This window comes from Lichenostomus cassidix, chromosome Z (genome assembly GCF_008360975.1).
Source record: "Lichenostomus cassidix isolate B80296 chromosome Z, HeHo_3.0, whole genome shotgun sequence".
NCBI classification, from domain to species: Eukaryota; Metazoa; Chordata; class Aves; order Passeriformes; family Meliphagidae; genus Lichenostomus; species Lichenostomus cassidix.
In genome coordinates, this window is record NC_139511.1 from 3,579,957 (window position 1) to 3,592,316 (window position 12,360).

Below are 12,360 nucleotides of genomic sequence, written 5' to 3' on the forward strand. Positions count from 1 at the left end.
CAACATTGTTCTTGCTCTTGTTCTATTGTCACTATTGTTATTATTAATATTGTTATATTGTTATTATTGCTGCTGTTGTTGCTGTTACTATTACTATTACTATTACTATTGCTATATTATTTCACTTCCTCTCTCTCTGGCGGGCCTCGGCCGCCCCTTTGCCCCCCGGGAGAGCTTCTCTGTCGCTTCCTTCCCGTGCCGGGCACGTCACAGCCGGTGCTCCTGCCCGGCTCCGCCCGCGCCGCGTTCGCCGGAGCGCAGGTGGGACCGGAGAGGAGCCGAGCGGAACCCAAATCCCGGGGTAAGGCTCCGCCAGGCTTGGCTCCCCGGGATTGGGCTCCTCGGGATGGTGCTGCCCCCAGGATTTGGCTCCTCGGGGTTTCGGCCCCCTCCCGGGATGCTGTTTCCCCGGGATTTGGATCCCTCGGGATGCGGCTCACCCCGGGATTTGCCTGCTCCGGGGTGCTGCTCCCCAGGGATTTGGGTCCTCGGGGATGATGCTCCCCCCGGGATTTGGCGTCCCGGGGATGGTGCTGCTCCGGAATTTGGCTCCTCCGGGATGCTGTTTCCCCGGGATGCTGCTCCCCCGGGACTTGGCTCCTCCGGGATGCTTTTCCCCCGAGACTTGCCTCCTCCGGGATGCAGTTTCCCCGGGATTTGGCTCCTCGGGATGGTGTTTCCCCCGGAATTTGGGTCCCCCGGGATGCGGCTGCCCCCGGGATGCTTCTCCCCTGGGATGCTGCTCCCCCCTCCCGGGATTTGCCTCCTCTGGGATGCTGCTCCCGGCTCGTGGTCCCTGCGGAAGGTGTTATTCCAAGTTTGGAAGTGTTGGCATCACCAGCCGGGCTGGCTCCTTGCAGGGGAAAACGAGGAGGTCTCTGGATACACTGTACCCTGCTGGGGTCACCGCCGGTCCTTGGATTGTTTAGCGGAAAAGTTTCCAAATAGTGATGTTTAAAGTACTTACTATACTATTTCTATGGCATTATATATATTTTATATATATATATATTTCTATATATAAATATATATAGACAAATGTGTATTTTATATGTGTGTATTATTGTATATATATTTATAACATATATTACAATGTATTTTTACATATATATATGTATATACATAAAATATGTGTTATACATATACCTAAAATATATACATTATATATCACAATATACAGTATCATTGTGCACATAATATATCACATAATACACAGTATCATTAATATAATTATCAGTACAATACACCAAAGTAGTACTAGGTGTTAGTGATATAATACCCCCTTCTATTGGTTCTATATGAATTATAATACGTATTTATGCTAGCAAGACCTTAATGTTTTAACATTGTTGATACATTTATTAATATGATAATGCTATGTAGTGTGTAACATCTAAGTTATTAATATGAAATATGATTATACATAAAATATATACTGTGTTATATGTATGATATATATTATACTACTACTATTATTATCTTTTAAACTCTCTTACAAAGTTTGTGGTCACAGTCTGTTGTTTGTGCAAGTTCTGTATGGTATTCACAACAGGCCATTACAGCAACCTGTTGGATGTCATGTAAATTATCTGAAATTTGGAGTGTGACCCTGGACCAGACTCTGGGGTGCACACTCCTGGAGGGATTACTGATGGAAATGTGTTGGGATTTGTGTTATTTGCCCCAGGTTACTGTACTTTGGAGGAGAAAATGCATGGAAACATGCATTGATTGATGCACAACATCCCCCCACAGACACAGCTACTATTACTGATGATACCTTTGAATTTTGAGTTGTTGCAGGAACCTGACTCTCCCTGCAAGACTTCCAGAGTTATGTGCATGTTCAAAATTATTTTCTTGTATTTTTGCAGACCTCCTCTGCACATCTGGTGGCATAAAAGCTGTTTGGGGATCTCCAGAGCTGCAGGATTTGCTGTCCCCACTTGCATGGCCTCCTTGGTCTGTGGCTGTGGCACTTATTTCCCTGTTCAGCAGTTTCTTGGTAAGTAATCAAACACAGACTGCCAGAAGTTTAGTTTCCGTGAGGACCATAGCTGGTTTTGAATATGGGACAACAGGAGACAGGTGTTTTAAATGCCTGCATTCTGATATTTGCACCTACTTGCTTCCCTCATTCTCTTTCAGCTGCTGCTTGGAAGTAAATACCTGGAGGAGAAAAAGTCATCCGTGCTTGTCTTTTCCCTGATTGATGCTAAGAAAAGGTTTATGCAGATAATTATCTAAATAATGGATAGTTTTAGTGTCACAACTTACTTTTCCAGCAGATGAGGATTTATTGGGTGATGGAAATTCTATTAACAGGAATTGAGGGCAGCTTAGCTTTGCAAAAGAGAGTCCAGACTCAAAAAAATAATTTGTTAAACTGTTCTGTAGCACTGTAGTGTAGGGGAAGGTAAGCTCTCAAGTTTGCAAGCAGCCCTCTTGGCATTTATATATTCATTTTTTTTTCCTCAAACAAATCTTTATAACTGGGGCTAGTCCAGAGAGAGATCCAGAATAATTATAAGGGAGGTTTTGTGCATTTTAGTGTCCTCCTAATGAAATACAGAGTATGGATGTGAGCAGGATCTGAATCCTGTAGGTCAGCCAGCTATTTGGTTTCACCGATGACTTTTTCTTACTTACTCCAGTACAGCAAGATTAGTAAATTATGCTGATTAAAACCATATTTCTGCAGGGGCAGAACCCTGGCTGCAGTCCTGTGAAACCAAAGCTGCTCTGTGCTTCAGTCTGGATTAAATTCAGCAAGTCTGGCTGCTTACTTTCCTAATGCTGCTGCTGCTGCTGGGGCAGTCAGGCTGTATTTTCTGGGAATTATTATTTTCTGGGAACTCGATGCCATCTGACAGTGCCTTGCCTTCCCCCAGGGCTCCATCTCAGTCCTCTTTGTGCTGATGGAAGAGCAGAGTGTGACTGTGGCCTGGGTGGAGATTTTATAAATCAGGATTAACCCTCCCAGTCTTTTTGTAATTAGCATTTCAGTGCCACCTTGGTGTCATCCTGCTGAGGTGAATAAATACTCTGTTTTCTTGAGGTTGTTTATAAAAACATCCAGCCAGTTTTATGCTGGGCCATTCAGCAGATTCTTTCTTCAGTAGCAGTGCTGGTCAATGAAGTTTTGCTGCTGAGCTCCAAAGATAGAATTGCTTGTAATTATGTAAAATTGGTGAGGAAGTTAAGGCACTGCTGGCTGATTTCTTTCTGTGAGCTCTCAAAGCCTAGGTGCTGATATGGTTTTGTTCATTCCCCTTTAGCTGATGTTTTAGAAGGAGTTTTCCTCAGGACAGCAGAGCGTGGAGTGATCAAAAAGGGAATATATAGGACTGAACTGGAGTTGTTTTATGCACATATGTGTGTGGAAGGGAGAATGTGATCTGTGGAAATCTGGGCTTTATTCATTCTGCTATCCACAAGACAACATTTTGAGAGCATCTTCCTTGTTTGGAAGGCTTGCTAGGCTGGCAGCAGAAGCATTCTTAAAAAACTTGTCAGAATGCAGATTTTTTTTTTTTTTAAATTTTTGTCCATTTTTATCTTGCATATGAACAGGCCAACATGCTGCAAATATTTTATGCCAAAACTGCATCCATTCTGGAGATCTATTTATTGTGGATTTAAAAATTTCTCCACCTGACTGAGGCTCTTACTGTCACCCAGATCTGCATTTTTCCAAAAGCTTACAAGCTTTTTCTTACATATAGCAGGTAAAATCCCAGGCAGTTCTATTTGCACCTGGCTGAGTGAAAGAAACTCAGGAGCTGCCAAGGACTGTGACCTTTGGCAGTGTGTGCTGTGCCAGTCACTGCTCAGGGACAGGAAATTTACTGCTGTGCCCCTGCAGCTGACTCTTACTAATCTCTGCTGTCCTTTGGCTCTGCAGGAGATTGGTGGAGCAGTGCCCTGTCTGTCACCCTTTTGATTTTTCTTGTGTTTGTGTCTTGGAAATGCAGCAGTTCAGAGTCCACTGCAGTGTTCTTGCTTAGTGGTTATGCTGGCTAAACTGTCTCTTAAAAAAAAAAAAAAAAAAGCCTTGTAATGTTAGTACTGAGAGATCCAGCAAATGCACTGAGCTCTTTTCTACTGAATTTTACCTAAAATGTAAAATTTTTGTTGCAGTGACCAGTTGCAGTGTGGTCCTGCTCACTCTTCAGCTGTTTAAAATTGTGATATTTCATTGTGTTCATACACAATGTTAACAGAACTACAGGAAAGTCAGGCGTGAAACTGAGCAGAAGCAGCTTGGCTTTGAGTAAAAGGGATTTGATTCCATTTTTTCAGTGTAAATTCTCAAATCAGCTGTCATGTCTGCTGATAATCACCATGCAGACCACCTTTGGCTTCTGGTGTTTTTTGTCCCTCAGTCCTAAAATGCCTTGTAAAGATCACATTAAGACAAAAGTTAGGAGTAATAATAGCATTAATAACTCTTAGTATTGATGTTGTCATGAATAGGTGACTTCAAGACTCCAGCATGGCACCCTTCAGTAACCCTGAACTTATTTAAACTCTCTCAGAAGAATCACAAACCCATCAATCAATTTGCTGTTGCAGGAAGCACTCGGGGCAGTGTGAATGCTTTTAATATTAACAAGTTAAATTGTCTTGGCTGCAGCTTTTTAGTCACTGCAGAATGCATTATATTAATATTCTGATTAGGTACAGATTAGTTTCTTGATGGAATAATTCGGGTAAGTGGGATGTGTCAAACACTGCAGCAAGATTACAGAGGTTCAAAGCACAGCACTTTGCATTTTTAAATATCTAATTCCAGCTGGCATCTGTGGAGTTGGAACAGCATTTATGTCAGCATTTGTGTTTGGGAATTTAAAAGAGGCATTTCAACAAGAAAACAGGTGTTTTGTTGTGGCTCTTTTTTGTTTGCTTTGTTTTTTTTTAAATGGAACTGCTGGAGTTTGAGCTGCACAATGTTTCTGGCCTGCCACATAGCAAACCATCTCCCTGATGGATGTGTTGATAAAAATCCTAAGAGCAAAAATTATTACATGAGTGTAAAAACCCTGGGAGAACATTTTGGTTGTGTGTATTTCAGAGCCACGACGGGAGCATCGCATTTATCCTGACATTAAATTTCACGAGCTGCAACTTGGCACAAAACAACATTTTATTTTTGCCTGAACAGGATGATGGTGCTTTGTTTCCTGAGCAGAGCCCTGCCACGAGTGAGGCACTCACCCCTGGGGAGACCACTCAGCTCAGCCAGCAGAAATAAACCAGTGCTGACTTTATTCACCAAGGTAAGAACTGTTTACACAGCTAAGCTGGGCAGGACTGAGTGTTTATCAGCTTTGATATGCAGGAATCACAGATTAAATGGCTTTTCCTTGCATTTTCCTCACCCTTCAAGGCTGTATTGGGTGTTTTACTGGTGGGTGTTTTATTTATTCTGCACACCAGGCTTTGCAGCACAGTCCTGCTCTCATTGCAGAATCAGCAACCAACAAAGATTTCAGCACAGTTGTGCCTCAGTGACACTATGGATCATTTGCTAGTTGCAGATTTGGCCCAGCTGGCAGTGTTTCACCCTGGAAGGGGAGGGCAGGGATGAATTGTTACTCATAATCAGCCAAGCACAAGCATTAAAAGTCAAAGCAGGACTCTTCCTGTACTCAAGTTTAATTTCAGCACCTCCTGTGAGTCTGTAAAATGCATCCAAACAGTGTTGGTAGCACATGAGGACAAAAGTATATTTTGTTTTACCCTCTTTTTGCTTTACTGGCAACAGGCAAATTGATTGATTTGCAAAGTACAGGTAGGATTCCTAGTCATATTTAGAAAACAGATGTGATAAGCAGGAAGGGTCACTTGTGAATTGTGACATCCCATGGATTGTTTTCAATTATTACTTATAAAGGATATTACAGGGTGGGTTTTGCTGCATTCATGTGGTTGTTGTAGCCTTCATGAGGAGAGCAACTACAACTGCAGAGCACTGGGAGTGCTGTCACCAGTGTGGTGACTAAATATGATTTTGAAAATGTGATTAAAGTAATTTCCTCCTCCTGCACAATGTTTGTTCATTCCCTTGCTGGCCATACAGGAGTGTTTAAACTGTGTGACAAATGAATAGGTCAAAAATAATAGCTAGCCATCCATTTAATAATCAGAATTATGAAGTTACAGCTTTCTCTCCCCTTGCACCTTTCAGCCTCAACTCATTCATAATTCAAATGGGGTAGGGTAGGGAATAATGCTCTTACCTTTGGGTTAATAATTGGGGAAAAAAGCTCTCTGTGTATTAAAATTTCAAGCTAGTAAGGCCCTGTATGAAATCAATTTTTCTAATAGCAGATATCCAGCAGTTCTCCAAAATGGCCTTTTGTTGAAGGTGTTTTTAACTTTAAATGTTAACTACTAACTTTAAATGTTCACTGGCAATTGCAAAGCAAAGCACAGACTATAAAAAAAATTAATCCACACGGTTAGCTTATGCTAAATAACCCCTTTTTTGCCTCCTTCTTATTTTTAATAAGGAGAAAAGAGGAGGAGGAGAAGGCAAAGGGGAGCTATGACTTCTGCAGCAAACCACGAAATTAGTTTCCCCTTGCAGATTCCTTTTATGACAACACCAACATTTGTGCAACAACTGCTTCAGGTTAAAAAAAACACCTTTTTTTTTTTTTCCTGCAAAGTTGCTATTGCCTCAGATCAGTTCTCCTGTGTAGGTTTGCTGCACAGCTGTTTGGGTGCTGGTGCCAGCACAAAAGAAAAGCAGTGACAGTGACTTTGGGAAGGGTTTTTTTTCACTGCCTGTGGAGTAGAAATCCCTTTTGCTTACACATCTCAGAGAGAAGGTTGTCCCAGACAGCTTTATGCAGGCAGCCCAATTACAAATTAATATAAACCAAGTGATGGCAAAAACCCACTGCTGCACTCTTCTACTGAAAAGGACGTAATAGTATATATGTACTTTAAAAAAATATTTCACTGTATGTTAAAATAGTTCATTTTTGATGTTAAACCAGTACCACCTAGTGCCTAAGCTTGCCATGAGAGTAAAACCATATTTTTTCCTAAAAGTTAGCCCATTTTGTCAGATGCATTTATTTTAGAAAGATCTCCACTGGCCTGTGGGAGCCAAATATGTCCTGTTTTAACTGGAAGGATCCTGGTGTGTTACAAAACTGATGTGCAGGATTCTGGGTCATTCCTCTCAGCCACCAAAATCTGTCAGACCAGCCCCTCCAAAAGCAGCCAGAACCATGGAGAACACAGCATTTTATCCTGTGTGTTCTTCAGAGCACCAAGGATTTGTCTTTCTGGGAAAGATAACTTACATTAGATGTGAATAAAAGCAGTGTTTACTCCAAAGTAACTCACATGCAGGAGCTAAAAAGCAGCTGTTTCAGATTTAAATAATCCCTAGGAAGACTTTTCAGTGGGAGAAGAAGGTCTTTTCCAGCTGTTCAAGCTGTTTTGTGGCACAGAGCCATCGTGGTCACCACCATGTACTTTGCCATGTGAATTACAGACCAAATTCTGCTGTTGAAAACACTGAAGCAGCATCATCCCTTCGTGTGAGTTGCTTTATTATTTACAGCCTGCATATTATTGATGATCAGCAGGAGGCAGATGTTCAGCTGAAGTGAAAGACCAGGGAGTTTTCAAAAATGTGAGGTTTTCTTTGGCCCCATCAGAGCTCAAAGCACTGCAGCAGTTTGCAGTTCTCCCTGCTGGAGGTTACTCTCCTTCCAGCTCTGCACTTTGGAGGGTTCTGCTTAATTTTTTCCAGGCAAAGCCACCCAGATTATCTTAAATTACCTTCTTTTCCTGCTTGGACTGAGCCAAATATGTTGATCTGAGACAGGCTGGAAGTTAATTTTGTGGCTTTCTCACTCCTCTTCTAGCAGGAGTGGTATCTGCAGTGCTTTGAATATTCAAAACAAGGGGTCTCTGCAGGACCTTTTCTTAATTTTATTATTATTATTGCTCATTCTATTTGAGAAATAGAGTAGCAAATGAAGAATAATTAAATTCAGTGGCTGGATAGTTTTTAGTTCTTTTTTTCATCCATGCTGCACTGATAAATTAAGTTTTAGAAAGCACTAAGACAGGGTGTTTGGTACAGGGAAGGAAAACTACATTTACAGTAATGAATGCTCCTGTCTCTGTGTGTTTCCTTACAGTACAAACAACTTGTGTGTTTTGCTGTGTGCTTTAAACTCATCTGAATGTTTTCCTTTAGAAACCATGCCCTCTGTGTGATGAAGCAAAAGAAGTTCTTGAGCCTTACAAGGGAAGGGTAATGTATAGCAATATTGTGTATGTTTTCTATGTAAAAAGAGCAGTTAATCAGCATTCTTCCTCTGTAAAAAGAAAATTGCTTGGATTTATTTGCGTCTGTTACTCTTTCATGGATGACCTCTTCAAGACAATTTCAGCACTGATTTCCATAAAACTCATTATCCTAAAGCATTTTGTGACAGCACTACTCAAATAAGTATTGGCAAACTAAACTAGTGTATGCCATGTTGCAGTAGTTCTGGAAAACACTGCTTTTGTAAGTATTTTTTTTGCCTTCCCTGAAGGAGGAGTTTGCCACTTTTATGAGACAAGTAATGATATAATTTGGGAAGGATGTACTCCAAGTGGGGCTTTGAATATTTGAACGATGTGTGATTGCAATTTTTGCTGTTCTTCAGCCAGATTTTGACCTCCCTGCTGAAAGATGGAAGTTTTAATGGCAGCATTAGGAGCTGTTGCCCTCTGCTGCCTGAGCAGCTGTTTTGTTCCCAGCTGCATGTCTCTTGAGCTTGCTGCTCACTGGAGAGGTTCTGCCCAGTGGAACAAGAATATCCTGGGCTAGGGAGGGAAAACCTTTGTGGCCACACAGCCAAGGGTTGTGGCTACACCTATTTTGTACTCAAAAACTCAAGCACTTACCTGCAACACAAGAATATTCTACAAGAATAAACCCAAAAGCTGCAAGAAAACAGCCTTGCATTTCTGAAAATTGGTCAAATCAAAAACATTGGTCAAAAGACAAGCAGGTGTTGTTTTTCAGTGTCCAGTAGGAGCTGATGGATTTGTTTTCTGTTGCAGTTTATTCTGCAGGAGGTGGACATTACCCTTCCAGAGAACTCAGCGTGGTATGAAAAATACAAATATGACATACCTGTTTTTCACTTGAATGGGAAGTTCCTAATGAAGCATCGAGTGGACATTCAGAAGTTTGAGGAGCAACTTGGGAAGCTGGAGTTGCAAAGGGATGGAAAACAGTGAAGAAAATGCAGCTGCTCTGGTGTGGATCTGAAAATTGAAATGCACTGTGGACTGTATAGGGGAAAAAAAAAGTAGACATTATCTGGCCTTAAGTTTCTTTTAACAAATGGCATCAGAGTCCAAAAACTTGAGTGGCTTTTGTTCTGTTTTGTATTAATCACCCAGCCCAGCTGCACCAGGGAAGGAGGAAGAGAGAATTGAGAGTGAAGCTGAGCCTGGGAAGAAGGGACAGGTGGGACAAAGCTGTTCCTAGGATTTTGTTTTCTTTCTCTTTACCCTGCTCTGATTTGATTTGTGATAAACTGATTTCCCTGTAGGTGGGTGAAGAAGTCTGGGAGCCTAAATAATGATTTGAAGTGGAAAAGAGGGCATTTTACTGTCAAGTTAAAAGGACACTCAGTTAAAGACCACACACTGGATTTTATCTATAGAATGATCATCACAGGTTGACACAGCTGTTGCTAACAGCTAATGCTGAATAGTTTATTTTTCACATTTCAGTTCTGTCTGCAGCACAACTGCAAATCCATTTATCATGTGGCAAGAATGCCATTTTATCAAGGATTACTGCAGTTATGTTAGAGCACCATTGGCAGTGTAGGCATGGGAAGGAGACAGAATGCCCAAGTTTAATGTACTTTCAGGAGAAAGAGAATGACAGATTCAGGAAAAGTCAACTATTTCAAGTTAAATAGTCTGTAATAGACTGGAGAAAGTTGCTGGTATTTCTGATCTACTTAATAGATTCTGTAAAAAAGACACTAATCCCTACCTGCTGCATTTCTGTTCTTCCTACCATAGTGATATTCAGTCTTTTCTCATCACTGGGAATTTAAGCAGGTTCATGTGACAGATGTGTCTTCATAGAGGGAAGAATCCAGACACAATTCCCAGCTGGAACAGCAGACTGAAATACAGTAGGATTCATTACAGACTCTAAGTTTTGGGGTATGGTTTAATAAGTCAGCTGGTCTGCTGTGGTGAAATTGGGCTGTTCCTTCCTGGGCTCATCCTGCAGTGTCTTTAGCATTTGACACATAATTTGCAGTCCAGTTTGATGTATTCCCCAAGATGAAAAATTTTTGGGGTGTGAGAAGTAACAAATTAAAACTTTATTCCATCTTAGCAGCTGGAGTCCACTCAGGTTGGGGTCTGAAACTACTCAGGATTTCCCAGGAGAGAGACCTTTTTTATAGCAGAGAACTTGAGGTAAGTTCAGCCAAATTATTGATCCACAGTGTTTTTCATCACCATTAGCAGCAGAACAGGGCTCTAGAAACAAAAACTTCTGTATTTTCTGCAGTTTACAATGCTACAAACCTCCAGCTGTACCACGGGTTTTTGTTAAATAAAAGGTCTGAATTACCTCTGTATCAGCAAGCTCCACTTGCTTTTCTTCTGTGATCTGAGATGGTTTTAGAGGGCTCAGGTTTTTCCTTACTGGGGTTTTGTAATAAGAGAACTGCAGAGAGCACTTGTCAACCACAGCCCAAGTGCTCTCCTAAGATGTGACAGAATTATCTCAAAGGTGTGGAAAACAGAGGTCATGTGGACTTGACCCCATTTCCCAAAATACAGGGACTGCCAGAGCTGTCAGAGAGCATTTTACCTTTGTTTTATATTTAATAGGGTCTGTTTTGGGAAAGAAAAAAAAGAAGTGAAAAGCAAAGTTTCTAATAGTTTTTGAGTTGATTAATCCCTTGTTACTTTTTCTGTCAGACTGGAGATTTTCTTCTGTAGCCAGTGCCAAGATCCTTTTCCTCCTTTATTTTGCAAAGTGGATGATAACAGGATTTCCATAACAGCTTTTGTCTTTTGCAGAGCTTTTGTGGGTGAGATGGAGCTTTTCCACTTGGGCTGTGCTGCCAAAAACCTTCAGTGGCTTTGCCATTCTACAGTTTTAAGGGAGAACTCTAAGGGTTCACATCTTATGAGCAGCAGATCACACAGAGAAGCATTTCAGTGCCATCCTCCCTCTTCCCTGCCACTACCAGTCCTAAAAATAGTGATGTGAATTTGTGATCCCCTAGGCAAAACAAGTTATTAACCTCGACGGGTGTAAAACTTCACCTAAAATAGTTCACTGCTTTTCTTTTGACACGTGGGGAGAATGTGTGTCTCAGAGGTCTGCCACCTTCATCTTCCCAAAGCAAGAAAGGATGCATCATTTATAAATTTGAGGGGTTTCTTTCCTTCTTTTTGCATTTAAGAAGTGCAGCAGTCTCCCAGCACATGCATCTCTCTAATCGAATGTGTTAAAGTGTAACACAGATATTAAAATGAGAAGGCATATCCCCCTGCTGGATATATATTTATGGAGCAATATGCAACTTGGTGAAAACTGGCAATTTACTCTTTTGACAGTGAGTGTTGGCAGGAGTGCAAAACCTCGTAATGCACTATCCTTGTAATGTAAGAGGAGCTTAAATCCAAGATGGATTTATTTCCTATTCCTGGCCAATTAAAAAGCACATACACAGTGCTCCATCTTCTTCCAGTGACTATAAAAAACAGATACCCACTGGGCTTACTTGCTTATATGTGCTGCTCCTCTGGCTGTTTTTTTGTGTCTTTAAATCGTACAAAAGGAGTAGAAGAAAATGTCTCATTTCTTCAGGCACAGCAGTGTCTTGCTGCCCAGACTGGCCTGTGGTACATAATCTCAGATCCAGCTGGAATCACATGGCCATCTGGATTAGCCACACGTGGAAGTAAACAAAGCCCCATGTGCAAGTGTTTACAAGATCATATCTCTCATTTATTAAAAAATTGCAGTGGCAGTATCACTTTCCAGGCAGTTTTGCTTTATATTCTACCAATAACATATCTCTCTCTCTCTCTTTATTTTTTTGTTTTTGTTTTGTATCATGGCCTCTTGGCAAGAAGGCTCCATCCCATTCTTGTGAAGCTGCTTCACCTTTTATACCCAAACCTGAGTTTTTGAAAGTCAGGACTGGAGCTGTGAGAACAGAACAGTTTCCAGTTAGGGAACTTCAACTTGAATAATGACTTTCACTGCTTTGGGGGAGAAAAAAAAAATCATGGTGAGAACAACAAAACCATGTTCTGTCCTCTATCCTCTGTTCTTGTAGCATT

General features: G+C 41.2%; 1 protein-coding gene across 2 annotated transcripts; it reads left to right on the forward strand.

Annotated features, from left to right (window-relative positions):
• Positions 1–116: 116 nt before the first annotated feature.
• CZH5orf63 (chromosome Z C5orf63 homolog) lies at positions 117–9,319 on the forward strand. 2 transcript variants are annotated; one of them, XM_085043107.1, is made up of 5 exons: positions 117–261; positions 1,875–2,005; positions 5,165–5,279; positions 8,228–8,284; positions 9,085–9,319. In XM_085043107.1, the coding sequence occupies exons 3-5, from the start codon at positions 5,166–5,168 to the stop codon at positions 9,262–9,264; spliced, it is 351 nt and encodes a 116-aa protein (XP_084899233.1). In that variant the 5' UTR covers positions 117–261; positions 1,875–2,005; position 5,165; the 3' UTR covers positions 9,265–9,319. The 2 variants fall into 2 exon arrangements, with proteins under 2 accessions (XP_084899233.1, XP_084899234.1); XM_085043108.1 differs by lacking the exon at positions 117–261 and adding an exon at positions 765–959.
• The last annotated feature ends 3,041 nt before the right edge of the window (positions 9,320–12,360 follow it).

What these genes read in the sequence shown, in the direction of transcription:
- CZH5orf63 (XM_085043107.1), top strand. Translation starts at nt 5,166, where the DNA reads ATGATGGTGCTTTGTTTCCTGAGCAGAGCCCTGCCACGAGTGAGGCAC. An exon ending in TGCTGACTTTATTCACCAAG is followed by an intron (nt 5,280 to 8,227) that starts GTAAGAACTGTT and finishes GTTTTCCTTTAG; the next exon opens with AAACCATGCCCTCTGTGTGA. An exon ending in TTGAGCCTTACAAGGGAAGG is followed by an intron (nt 8,285 to 9,084) that starts GTAATGTATAGC and finishes TTTCTGTTGCAG; the next exon opens with TTTATTCTGCAGGAGGTGGA.